At 39.5% G+C, this 13,666-nt stretch overlaps 1 protein-coding gene across 1 annotated transcript in view; it reads right to left on the bottom strand.

Annotated features, from left to right (window-relative positions):
- The window catches only part of MET (MET proto-oncogene, receptor tyrosine kinase), a 67,943-nt gene extending 56,261 nt beyond the window's left edge, over positions 1-11,682 (bottom strand). The window contains exon 1 of the mRNA XM_031056915.1: positions 10,471-11,682. Within this exon, the coding sequence (XP_030912775.1) occupies positions 10,471-11,670 (1,200 nt within the window). The 5' untranslated portion in view covers positions 11,671-11,682. The remainder of the gene's footprint in view (positions 1-10,470) is intronic.
- Positions 11,683-13,666: the final 1,984 nt, after the last annotated feature.

Raw genomic sequence — 13,666 nt, 5'->3', positions numbered from 1 at the left:
TACTTTGAACTAGGAACACTGAACACACTTTATTTTTTTTAACCCAGTATTTGACTGGGTTAAATCGTCAATGGGCAAGTTTGGCTTTTCTTTGCTTTGGCCACCAAACAAGTGAAAAGCTGTACTCTGTTGCCCTCATATCCTACCCAGTGTAAAAGTATTTCTGAAACATCTGTGCAGATTACTCATACAATGAGTATGAATAGTTGAAGTGCAGAAAGATGTACAGTTTTCATGCTTTTTGAAATAAGGCAGGTTTCTGATTTTACCCTCCCCCAACATGGGATCTTTGCTCTGTCCTGTAACTGCTTTTTTCCATAAGCAAAGACTTTGGAGAGAAATGTTTCTGTGCTAAGCTTAAAGTACTTCCTCCTACATAGTCATTTCAGCACAATTCAAACATCCTAACATGCTGCTTCATGAAACCCTGCTCAAGCTCTTTGGAAAAAGTGGCTAGACTTTCCTGCTTACCCTGACACCTTTCTTAGCTTCTCCAAAGCCAGCTAGCCAAACAGTCAGCTCAGCCTTCCTCAGAGATGCCATAATTTTGTCTATCTGCTGAAGAACCTGTAGACTGTTACACATATGGTTCTTAAAAAAGCTGGCACTTTTTGGATTAACCATAATGTAGGGTTGGCTGTTCAAGAAATAGGAAGGCTTTGATCTTTGAGTAGAAATGCAGAGATTAAAAGGCTACTTAGAAAACTAAAGGAAGATTGATAACAGGGAAAACTTTGTGAAACATGCTGCTTTAAATTAACACTTTTAAGTCTGGTTCTCTCTCTCTCTCCCTCCCTCCCTCCTTCCCTCCCAGTATACACATAACTATCCATTTGGCTGTCAATGTGGAAAAATAACTGATGTCAGATGATGCACTCTGGACATCATGCCAAGTTCCACTGAGAAATCACACAACTATTGAAATGGACGATTAGAGCACGGGTAAGTGCCTGGGTTCAGCTATATTGCTTCTCTCATAGGACAAGAGGTGCCAATTCTGCCTGTGATTCACAGAGAGGGCTTTGTTACTGTTAAGCTGGCACAGGTGTGCTGCTGGAATGCAGTGAGGTGTGAGCAAGCCCTGCCTTACAGCTGTGTCCAGAAGGCTAGAAGATAATTAATGCTATCTTATTTGTTCATACGGGAAGCTGTGGTGCTCTGGAATTTACCCTTGATTTGGTCCACAGAAGACAAAAATGCCAAAAATGTCTCTAGACATCGCTGAGCTGAGCTATCAGGAGCAGTCACTGTTTTGCAGCTAACTGATGGTTTATATGTCATATTCAGTGAGCATAAAAATAAAATATTTCAGACAGAGTTGCATAGTTGAAGCCAAAAGTGCAGAGTGGGGAAGGAATTCTTACAAAAACTTGTGAAAAATCTCAGAAAAACCTGGTTAGTTTGGTGTCAGAAAAATGATCCAAAATTCTAGTATCTGGTCTGAATACTATGCCCAGGAAAAAAAAATCCAAATATATTTTTGTGAGATTTTCTCTAATTTGCAGCGACTGCAAATTGGAGAAACATTCCTCCAGGCTCATTCTTCTAGAGCTGGTTAAAACCTGCTCTTAGTTAAGTGCAGTGCTCATATAGAAAGTGATATTATGTATAATGTCTTGATATTATGTTTAATGTCTTGAATAAACTGGAGATCAATGACTTAATCACTGCAGAACATTTCATACTGTCTTGTGAGCCACTTGGAGGGCATCACTAAAATTAAAATTTAATTTGACAAATTGGAGAAATGGTCTGAAAGAAACTAGGTGATATTTCCTAGTGCCAATCATAAAATAGTGCAGTCATGATGTAAAGCACAGTGAAAGTAGGAATATGCATGAGTTTTATTTCCTGCCGGTTTGCTTATATGACTTCTAACTTGCTGGCTGTCAAGAATCAAAATTCAAAGTATCAACATTTTTTTCTACTGTGAACTCTGGGATTCCTCCCTCAAGAGAAGTGGTCACCAACAAGAGTCAACAGCATTTCTCCTCTCATAGAATCAAAGAATCCCATAGGTTGGAAAAGACCCTTAAGGTCTGTGGCATAACATGGAGTAGGGAGAAATAATGCTTCTAAGAAACATTTCTAAGAAAGCTATTGTTAAATGACCTGGATCCAAATGTCTGCAAATGGCAAAAATCTTTTTCCAAAGAAACTACTGTAGAGTTTCTGAATGAATAGGTGATTCTATATAACAAATGGGTTATCAAGACCATTAAAACCTAAGAGAGTGTATAAGTTCCTTGTCTCTTTTCTTGTGGAAGTTTTCAGAGTGGGTCCTACTGGAATCAAACACATAATGGTGAAGAATTTACACATACAGCAGACTCTGAACAGGAAAAGTAACCATAAGGAACACAGAAGAACCTTATCATATTTTCCTCTCTAAATATTTCCATGTATTTTCAGCCAATGTAGGTTTGCTGTTCTTGATACACCTTAATTTTCTGGGTAGTTTTCATTATTTCTCTTCAGGTGAGGAATGCATTTGATCACTGCTTCTCTCTGTTGAAAACACAAGAATGTAATTCTGGCCCAAATAATTCAGTGAAGCCAGGTAGTTGTCTGAGGATGAGAGTGATTTGATCTTTGTCATGGTAATTATGATTCTTGTAATCCTGAGGAAGGGAAAAATTAATCATATTGAAGGGCACAATTTTGCCAGTGGAAGCCAATTCATGTGCTAAACAGTTCCCATAGAAGCAGAGACACAGTGCTGCTGGTTTCTTCTTGACTGGTGAACAACACCTTGAGGGTGTGTGGGTGCTGTGAACTCAGTGCAGTGTTCATGCAGGACAGAACATGTCTGGGACAGGGGACTGGGTTCGCTGTTTCTAAGAACTTCTACTGAGGCAATGAAGCTTTACTCTAGAAGGTAGAAGAGTTTCTTCCTCTTCTGTTTTCAACAAAGAAATGTTTCCCTCTTCTTCCTTCCTCCTCTTCCCGATACTCCTCATGTATTTGAAAGCAATTAAAAGATTTTTATATGGAATACAGAGAAAACATGTCCCTTTCTGAGAAGAAAATTTTTAAAAGAACTCCATCTGTGTAAAATTTTACACAATATCATTTCAGTACTCTTAATTCTTGTTGCTTTGATCTACTCCTAAAATGAGATGGGGGAAGTTGCTGTACTGATGCTTCACTTAAGGTAATAAGTAAAAAAACATCTATGTTAAATGTAATTAGTTAATACAAATTAAGATGATTTCATGTTCTTTTGTCAAGATCATTCAAAGAGTTATTTGCTTTTGTCATTGAACAGTACTGCATTAGTTCTCATAATCTGGTTAGTGCATTAGCACTAAGTAAATCCTATTGATTCAGCAGACAAAATGGACCTAAGTAATCTTTGTGTTTTGCTGATTTCCTTTATATTAATTTAGCATTTAACTCAGTATACAGATTATCAAAGAAGAGGTGTTGACTAATTACACATTTTTAAGAAATAAAGTAATGCATTGGAGATATTGTGCTGATGAAAGCAGTTTTGCTGTAGATTTGTAGTGTCTATTAGGTGCATTTTTCATGGAAGTCCTTACTGACACTGAAGCTGTGGTAAAATAGAAAAGCTGGGAATTCCATCTAGACTAGCTATCCAAAGATAATGCTGAATGTAGAGACCCTTATTCCAACAAAACATTGCACAACAACTGCATGTCTAGCCAAAACAGTGGTGCAAGACGTGTGGGACAGAAAGAATTCAAGAAACTAGAAGAAATTCATGCAATCTGCCCTAATTTCCACAGGCTGTGTATAAAAGCAGGTGACATCTGCCTTAAGAAAATTAAGCTGTCATTATCACTTCCTGCAAGATCATTTCTCTAGCATTTCTTTGTTTTCACACACCCTGTAGACAGTGCAAGTAATGATTTCATGTGGCTTACACTTGCTTTCTGAACCATTTGTGCCATGGATCCTCTGCCTCAGCATTATTATTTTTTTTTTTAATTTACTGTGGGATTTGATTCTGGTTTTACTTGTATGTTTGGAAATGAGGAGTAATTCCACTCTGATGCAAAAGCTGTCTGAGATCAGAAACCCACATGCCACCTAGAAAGTTTGAGTAACACAGCTCTCTCCTGGATAGTAATTACCTACTGTTGCTTTTGTGAGCAATAATCATGGCCAGATGTGGTCCTGAGTCAGAATAAGCAGAGTAAGTAGAAAACTGCTGAGGTAAGGTGGGTGCTGAGTGAGCTGAAAGGCAGATGTCTGCTTTGTCAGGACTTATGTGTCTCTCCATTGTTTGGCAGCAGAACACGAGAAAAATTCATTGCTTGCTTAGATGTGTCAACCACCTACCAAAGCCAGGTGGGATGAATCCAGGACTTAGATCTGCACACAGAGTGCTGCATGATCAGCTTCTCTTTCTCTGGAACTTGGAATTGTGCTTAAAGAAATCCGAGCAGATCTTTCAGAAGGGGCTGAGATGGTCCCATTGCAGAATACTCATCAGCAGACTTCACATGAACTTAATCTGGGATTAAAGAGTTTTAGAATTTGGTCTGAACCCAGGAAAAGAGGCTCAATTCTGAATATTATACATCTTCATGGAGTATCCTTAGTATTCTATAACTACTAGTATACATTTTGAATATATCTTTTTGTGGGACTAGAAATTTTTTTTAATTTACAAGGCTTCATAGGATAAGAAAATTACACTTTGTTCAGTTCTAGTCTTTAGACTTATATAAGTGCCTTCAGAAACTGAGACATAAAAACCATGATCAGATATTCATTTTAACAAAATAAAAATTACTTTCTGCCTGAAATGATTTCTGTGCAATTCCAGAGAAAAGCAGCAGAGTCACTTTTCCACACTAATAACCAATAGGGAACCATGCCTTCAGTGGAAGAATTTGATTAAAAAGTCTGGAAATGGAACATTATTAGTAACTCTGTCTGATAAAGCTGTGCCCTTTGCAGAAAATGGTAGTTTAATGGATACTACTTTTTCACAGAGAAATCCAGCTTTCATCAAGAGGATGATAAAATGCCAAGCAGCAGTACTGGGAAGCAAGGAGAGACAGATCCCTAACTGGACATCAAGAGAAGGAAAACTGTAGTTTTTGCAGCTGTGGGTGACTAAGAGGTTTGCCCCCAAGCTCCATCGCTCCTGGGGCTCCCAAGAGTCTGAAAAGACATCTACCACTAGGAGTGGTGTGGCACTTCCCTAAAAAACTCCCTGACCTGCCTTTTTCCTTGCCTTGCTCTTTTCTCAGTAACTCCCTCATGAGGGTGTCCATGTGGCCAGCCCCAGAGATGGAACAGCCCTTACCTCTGTAGCCAAGTGTTTGCTAAATCTGGTTCAGCCTGAGATAACCTTCCCAGACCCACAGCCACGCTCATACCTCACTCCTACACACCCATACCTGTGTCCCTCCTGTGCAGTTTAACTGGAGACCAGACTCTCCCTGCAATCCCTCATGCCTGGCTGTTTGTCCCAGTCAGGTCTTCCATGGCCAGCTGGGTGGGGGGCCATGTACCTAATGGTGGAGGGGAGCAGGCTGGTGAGCACACCCTGCCTGCCCTCCGCTGGTACAGGCACAGCAGAGATCCCTGGTACTGCCATGGTACTCATGGCAAAGAGGCAGAACAGGAATGTGGATGCAGCCTATCTGCTTGTTACTAGGGTTTAAGCATGTCTTAAAGGGTGCCAGTGCACTCTGCCCATCATTCTGCCCTCCTCAGTTACTGTTCTGAGATGTCAGAACCCCGCAGAGGAGCTTGAATACAAACGGGAACAGATTTCATGCCCAGGCAGAGTGCTGTATGCCATCTGATACAGCATTTCCAGAGGAATAAATGACTGAAGAAATCTAATGGATTCTGGAATCTGACTTTTAGGGAAAATATTCAGTTGCATTCTACTCGCAATATAAAAACATCTCTGTGCTGTGAGACTATCTGAGTAATTTACAACAACCCATTTTAATCAGAGATATGTGGTGTTATTTTTAAACCTGATAAAATTTTATGACAAACGGTGTGGGATATTACAGTTCCAGGGCCTCAAAAGAGTTATTTGTCTCTGTTTATTTTATTAAATATTCTTAGACACAGCCTTAAGATGACAGATCAATAAATGCCTTTGTGGTTTCCTGATAGAAGGCAGCAATTATTTTCTTCCATTACAATATAAGCATAACCTAATTTTACTTATCTGTCATGTGTGTAATGGTAATAAAGAAGCATCACCATGTGTTACTTTTACCCTCCCTTTATTTTTTGTTTTGGTGATCTTCTGTTTTCCTTCCATGTTTTCCAACTGTTTGTGCCTTTCATTTAACTGGAGTTGTGACCAGTTTGTCTTGCTTTGACACTTTCTGGGAACATGGTGGCAAAAGCCTGTCTGTGACTTCTCTTTTCCTGTAAGGTCTAAGTATTTTAGGCCTTCCCCTGAACTTACCTGTAGAAAAAACAAAGAAATAGGATCTTTACAGAGCTGAATTTGGATTTCATCATTAGAGGTGTTTTATCATGTAAGTCCATAATGATTAAAGTCAGGTAATTTGGCTTACAAGTGTTTATCATGTAAGAGATGCAAAAAGGACAAAAAAAGGCTGTAAGATCCTGATCTATCTGATGTCAGCTGAAATGTATAGTTGAGATTGTCAAGGCTAAAATGAACTCATCTCCCTCACTTGAAAAATCCCATTTAATACATGGTAAAGATACATGCTACTGGACTATGTCTGCAAATGAAGTAAGCAACATTGGTCTCCTCATCTAAGCACACCTCTGCTTTGAGGATACCACACTGGGGCTGATAATGACTAACTGACCAAATAAACTTTGCTTAAAGACTACATCCAGTTTTCTCTTTGTTGTGGGAGATTCCTGAACAGTGATTCAACCCCCCCACAGCAGCTACCTCTCAGATATCTTTGTCCTGACTCAAGCAATAAAACCTCCTAACTATTACTCCCAATTTTTCTTTTAATTCAAAGCCAGTTCTGTTTCCATCTTGCTGTCATTTAAGTATCAGCCAGCTCTTCCCTGAAGGAAATTATTAGGCAGTACTAACTGGTCACAGCTCTGCTGAAGTACGTCTGACATCAATCAGATGCTCCATCGGATTCACTTTTCCTAACCCTGATTTCAGTGAGCCCAGGTTTTGGCTTAATATGTATTACACTTAAACACAACTGGAAATGTTTTATTTTGATTTTACGAAGTCTTCCATGAGCACTGGAGTAAGTGAAGCACAGTTTTGTCTGGATTTATATCTTGTGGTTGGGTTGACTTTGCTCTTCAACTAAGCTCTGATGGAGACTGCTCCCATGGGTGGGCAATACCTTCCTTGTGACTCCTTCTGATGTTCAGAAAGGTACTCCTAAAATTTCATCAGTTTCCATAGCCTGAGCCTATATGGGACCTGTCTCTGGATTCACACCTGAATTCACATCTTTAAGATTTCTTATTGCTGAGGCTGTAAGGATAACTAACAGAAAGAAAGACCTAAAACAGCATGACCACATAAACTTCATTCCTTTAGAAAACAAGGCCAAAACAGAACAAATTTTGCCCATTACATCAAGATGAGTGGAAGTTTTTCTTATTTTTGCTTTAAATATGAGAAGAAAAATTTGAGGAAATGTTTTGGATGTATCATTCAGGTTTAATTTGATCTAATTCTACCTTTAGAAGCCTCAGATGAAACAGTCCTGAGGGACAGCTGCTTAAAAAGATGGACTACCCAAAGTCAAACAAAATTATATACAATTGTCTTATGGGACTTATTTTTGATAACATGAAATAGCTTTCATCAATCAGACTCCAGCTGTAAATTATCAGAGAGCATTTCCTTGCAAAGAGTGCTAGAGGCTCATTTTTCTTTTTAATGTTGAAGTATACCATATTCACTGCTGGACTGTTTTCACTGTCCTATGACTTAATTTTGCAGTGGTCAGTGACTTTCACTTGCATGAGTGATCTGTGGTTTTATTCTCTTGACATCAAAGAGAAAGATCATCTTGGCTACATTACAAAAACCAAGTTTTGAACTTTGCAACAATAAACTGTGACAAACTCTCAGATTTTATAAAAGCTTTCTTTTAAATTGAAGGTGACTTACAAAAAGGGGAAAAATGTTTTATGCCCTCACGTACACTTTTACAATGTACAAAGTAGGGCCTAAGAAGAGTTGGGGGGTTTGAGAATCTTTTTTTATTAAGTATTATCTAATCTCCAGCAAAATCAGGCAAGACCAGATTTGACATTTTTTGGGCCAAGCATAAGAAATAATGTGCCTTACTTTTTCTGCCTGCTCCTTTCCTTCCTTCACATTCCAACCCTTCAGGTCTACTTTACACACCAGAGAAAAACAGGTGTACAAAAGATGGTTGGCAAATTCTTGCCAATCTCTGTGGCTAGTTGAAACCTGAAAAACCTCAAAGGGCACTTTTTACTGGAGCCTTAATGAGTCCTCTGGAATAAGGCAAAGGAAATGGTACAGCAAAGCTTGACAGTCTTGATATTTCAGTGTTAAGCAAACAATCAGGACAAAAATTTCTGACTGGCTTCATGCCATTAAAAAGAATCACAAGAAATCATAGAAACATTTTTCCCTTTATCAACTTAATATAGCAGAAATCAGAGCTCTGATGACATTTCTTGAAAATAGGCAACTATAATAAACACTTCGGCAGTACAAGACATTCATTCTGATATGCAAAGCAGCAGCAGACTCTGGAAAAGCTTTTGAAACACAAAAGTACTTCCCAGCATGTGAAAAGCTGCAAATTATTCTGTCAATATTTTAATGGTATACTTTGCTTTGAAGAGATCACCTTATGAAATGTGTGTATAGGCAAGAGCAGAATGAGATAAGTTAAAGGCCACGAGCTTTAAAGACAGTCATTCACAAATCATATACCCCAGGAATATAGAATAAAACACTTTTAGAGAAGGACAATGGTTCTTGTTAAAAATGAACTCAAAAGTGGAAAAAAAGGATATTACTATCTGAATTGAAAAATTAGGACAGCAATAACAAAGTGAAGAAAGAGAAGCTACTGTGCTGAATGTTTGCTAACTTGTTTTTAGTTCCTGAAAATTGCCTGTCCCCCTCCCATAAAAAAGGGAATGAAATGCTATGTCTGTTGGGGTTGCTGTATCAGCATCCACTGGCACTGGCACTGGCACTGGCAGTGCTACATCTGAGGCGAACACCTGGGGCCTGCTACAAGCAGTCATGCCCCAAATGGCAAGGCTGATGTGGTTATGCTCAGATTGCTTCAGATCCCCTCTGAGCAGATTCCTGCTACTGGGGAGAAGCCACAGGGTCTCTGTCATGGGTTATTTTTCCCAGAGTGCCCTGTCTCACATCTGGCAGTGGGGAGCAGCCGTTCTCTTTGACAAAACAGACTCCCACCTCCAACCAGGGCATTGTGTCAACATCCTAACCCGATGCCCTGTGCTGAGTAGCTGTGCTGAAGAGGACACTGGTGATACTTGGGGTGAAGAAGGTCTGTGGCTCCCACTCTCACTTTGAGCTGTCCCAAAAATGGGATATGAGACATGCCATCCACCTTGAAATGTAGATTGAGCTGTTGATCTGTCCTGACACCAGCCTCAAACTGGTTGAGCAGAGCCCCACGACAGAGGCTCCGGCCCTCTGGTAAAAGATAGTGTGCCACCTCTGAGCTCCAAATTTCTTGTATTGGAGAATAGGAAATTCCCCAGGTAGGATATTTAGGGGCCTGCTTCATAAGCAGGTGATGAAAAGTGTTAATGTTTCATGTTCCAAAGTAGCTGTTCTAAGTACCTGATTCCCAGATTCTGTATTTCTTTTACAAGACCTAAAACCAGCACAGACACTGGCCAGAAGAGAAAGGGAAAATTTCCGTGCTTACTCTGCTCACAGTATTTCATACGGTTACAGAGCAACAGCCTTCTGAAGTCATGGTGTACAGAAATGCAACCCTCCCACCCGAGACCACCTGAACCCTCACTCAGATACAGATTTCACTGACACCTTCTTGCAGAAAACTGATGTCAGTTGAACTGTTTCTGTACCAAGCATGACTAACCACATTACAATCTGGCTCTTCATGCCATATTCCAAACCAGCTCTTTCATTTTTTTCTGAGAAGGGCAGTGATTCAGTATTAACATACTTTTAAGTATGTAATGTTTTTCAGGAACTCTTCAGTGCACATGAATGTTTATGAATACTTTTTTAAAATACTAAAAGAAATAACTGCCTAAATGTTCCATTTATCTGCATCAGTTTCTCAAGCAAAAAACTACATTTTTTAGCCCCATAAAGACCTCAGTGATTTTTATACTCATTTTACAGGAACTAATCCTTTTAGAGATAATCAACAGCATGCTAAGCAATCTACAATGATCGGGGGCTCACATTTTGTAACTGAAACTGAAGGGACAGATACCTGACAATGAAATAGGCAAGAGCAAAGAGAGAACAAAAGTCCCAAAATGTAACAAATTATCACTTACCCTGTTTAAGCAGTATTTGCTGTCTTTCCCATAAAAGTGTTGGAGGCATTTCATGTTCTGCTTGTCAACAATCTTGTTGAAGAACTCGTTGATGGTTCGCACAGAGACGGCGCAGACAGCAGATCGGTTGGTTGGTTCAGAAGAGTCTGGTTTGCTTTGTGCAAAAACACCATAGAGGATATCATCGTTGAGCCCAAGGCCCATCTCATGTGCTAGAGCTGCACCAGGCTTGCTTACGTAGGCAGCTTGCAAGATGTTGAATACCTCCTTTCGGATGGACCTCTTCCTTCGCTTTTCAGTAAAAATGCACTCAAGAGGCATTTCCATGTAGGAACGCATCTCTGAGTCTAAAGTGCAGAAGCGGATAATTCTAGTGTGAAAAGATTGCGAGTCAAGAGTTTCTCTCTGTACAGTCAAAAAATAGACAAAGTGATCATTTTCAAAGGCATGGACGTACCTAATAGGATACGAGTCACGGAACTGAGGGAGGATATCTATATAAGACTGATCTGTGAGAAACTCAAAACCGTCCTGCGTTTCTTTTAATCTTCTAACCGATATTGAATGCAGCACATGGGGAGGTTGAAATGCAGATGTCACAGTATTTCCAACAAAAAAGTTGACAAACCTGTCCTTTTCAGTCACCAAAACTTTGGTTCCTAAAGTGCTAACAACACAATCAGGACAGTTATCTGCTTCTCCATCCGCCTGGGGTGAGTACATGCAGTGCACCTCGCTTTCAATGTCAGCAGGGTTGTCAGGGTGAATGATGTGACGGTGGCAGATGCCTCCGGACACACTACCACAGCTAATGAGCTGATCATCATAATAAGTTTCTAAAAGCAGTGCCATGTTGATGTTATCCTTCCATATGCTGTTAGATAAATTGGCTTTATCTCGGCAGTCTTCACATGGTGCACAGTCAGGGTTCTCCAAAACAGGCCCAGTCTTGTACACAGAAATGTTCTGGAGAGTTTCATTTAGTACGTAAATCTTATTGACTGCTCCAATATAAACATGATGCTTGTATAAAACTACATTCTGAATTGGTGTGTCTGCAATGAAGTTAGGAAGATCATATTTTACACCAAGATTCATCTCTGATTTTTTAGCTGCTTCTTTGCATTGTCCATGGCTCCTCTGCAGCAAGGCAAACAGGAATACAATAAACCCAGAAGGATATGCAGTAAAAGGCTTCATTGTCAGAGATCTAATCTGTCAAAATATATTTAATGGAAAAATTGGTTATATTTCATATACTAAACCGTCAGTTTATCAGACAACAGAAATCTGTTTCTAGGCTGCATGTAGTAGCTGAGCTATTTCAGTTTAAGAAGTGTTGCAATCTCGCTTAGTGTCACAGTAGTTGTACTAGAAACGGCTACAATCACTTTAGGTACCCATTTCACTGCCTTTAGAACAATTCACAGAAGGATTTTCTTACGATGAATTTCTCAAGACCCCTTGGCATATTGTAGAGCAGCAGAAGAGAGAGGACTACTTCCACAACACCATTAATCCAGATGATTGGTACAGTTTAGAACAGGATGGTGTACACATAGCTAAAAGCAAAACTGCCCCGGAAACTTAGGGCACAACAGCACACAAAGCAGTTGGAGCACTTCAGTGTGTGGCTATAAGATATGTGTCAAGTTCTCAAGGGGTTGAACAGATTCCTAGCACAGCTGATCTAAAAGTAAGAAATAGAAAAGACATGAAATAATGTGAAGATTTGAGCTGAATGGACTTATATTCTGTTGATTTTTTTGATTAACCAAGGAAGATACACTTCTCCACCAGACCAAATGAAGAAACCCCTCTCTCTCCCTCCCTCCAGCTCCTCAAATCACTCTCTTTCATAAAGGCCCAGTTTGGAAAAAAGAATGTCTTTTTTCAGCCAGCCCTACTTCTTGGAATAGTCATTCTCCCTAGTGTTGACAAGGCTTTGTAATGTATTATTAGAATATTTTATGCATCATGTGGTGCTTGGCATGTGCAAGCTCTATTTTAGGCCCTGTACCACAGCAGTAAGTCACTCTGGTGAGCCTTACAAGACACAGGCGTATCGCTGTATTGTAAACAAAGGGCTATCAAGTGACCTACAGCCATTAACTGATGAAATCAAACCACCTAGCACTTCTCTCTTTTTCTTTTACATCTCCACACAGTTGTTTGATGTGGCTTGAAAAACCAAAGGGAGATGACTTGTGTGATATTTCACCCCCTTGAAAGATCAATGAAATGAACTGTGGTTATGAGCATTTCAGCGCAGTATCCACACTATGCCCTGTCACACCAGATTTCTTCTGTCAACATCATGACACAGTTGCTAAGCCAAATTTAGCTTCTTCATGAAGAAAACAATTATGCATTCTAACAGCAATATTATCACATACTTTGGGAAAATTCCTCTAACTTTGACTATAGTTAGGCAATTGTTGCTAATCAAGAAATGCTTGTGACCATTGAGAGAATTTAAAATAGATGATCTTGAAAATTACAAACTGAATAATAGGAATTTGTACCGACTTTTTATTTCATTAGGAAATGAAAATACTACTATAGACCAGAGCTGTTTCAGCTGTGTATAAATCTAGTGTTTTCACTAGATTGGTTAAAACAATCCATCAATAATTCTTGTGGTGCTTTATCTCAGCGTCCACTGTGGTTTACCTCTTTAATTACACAAAATAATAGGTTTTGGAAACTAATTGTTCTTCCTCCCTGTTATCTGATAAGAATCATGACTGAGAGTTGGGAATAAAAATCAGAAACACAGGCTATTTGCAAGTATTAGCTGGTAAAAACAAGTTACACTTCTAGTATTGAGACATAAAGATCATCCTTCAAATCAGTAACATTTTTTGATATTAATTAGTGATAACAGAATCCTGGAAAGAAATCTAGCCTGGATTTGAAAGAAAAAGAAAAAAGAGCAAGGATATTGCTATAATTAGAAAATAGTCCCAGTGCACAACTGCTGACTTCCATATTGTATAGGGCAGGAAACTGTCTTCTCATCCTCTGTAACATCTTGCTGTCGTGACTTTTTTCCTGCTCTGTGCTGGGATGAAACCAAGAGCTTTCAAAGTTTGCGTAAAACACCCAGAGTTCACACATGATCCATGTTCACATCCTGCCTGGCCAGTGTCAAGTGCAGGTCCCAGCACTGGGAGAATTGGGGGCCTGGTCTGAC

Source organism: Geospiza fortis, unplaced genomic scaffold, assembly GCF_000277835.1.
Source record: "Geospiza fortis unplaced genomic scaffold, GeoFor_1.0 scaffold195, whole genome shotgun sequence".
In the NCBI taxonomy this organism is placed as follows: domain Eukaryota; kingdom Metazoa; phylum Chordata; class Aves; order Passeriformes; family Thraupidae; genus Geospiza; species Geospiza fortis.
Note: the sequence above shows the minus strand (reverse complement) of the source record. Positions and strands in the feature narration are given on the sequence as shown.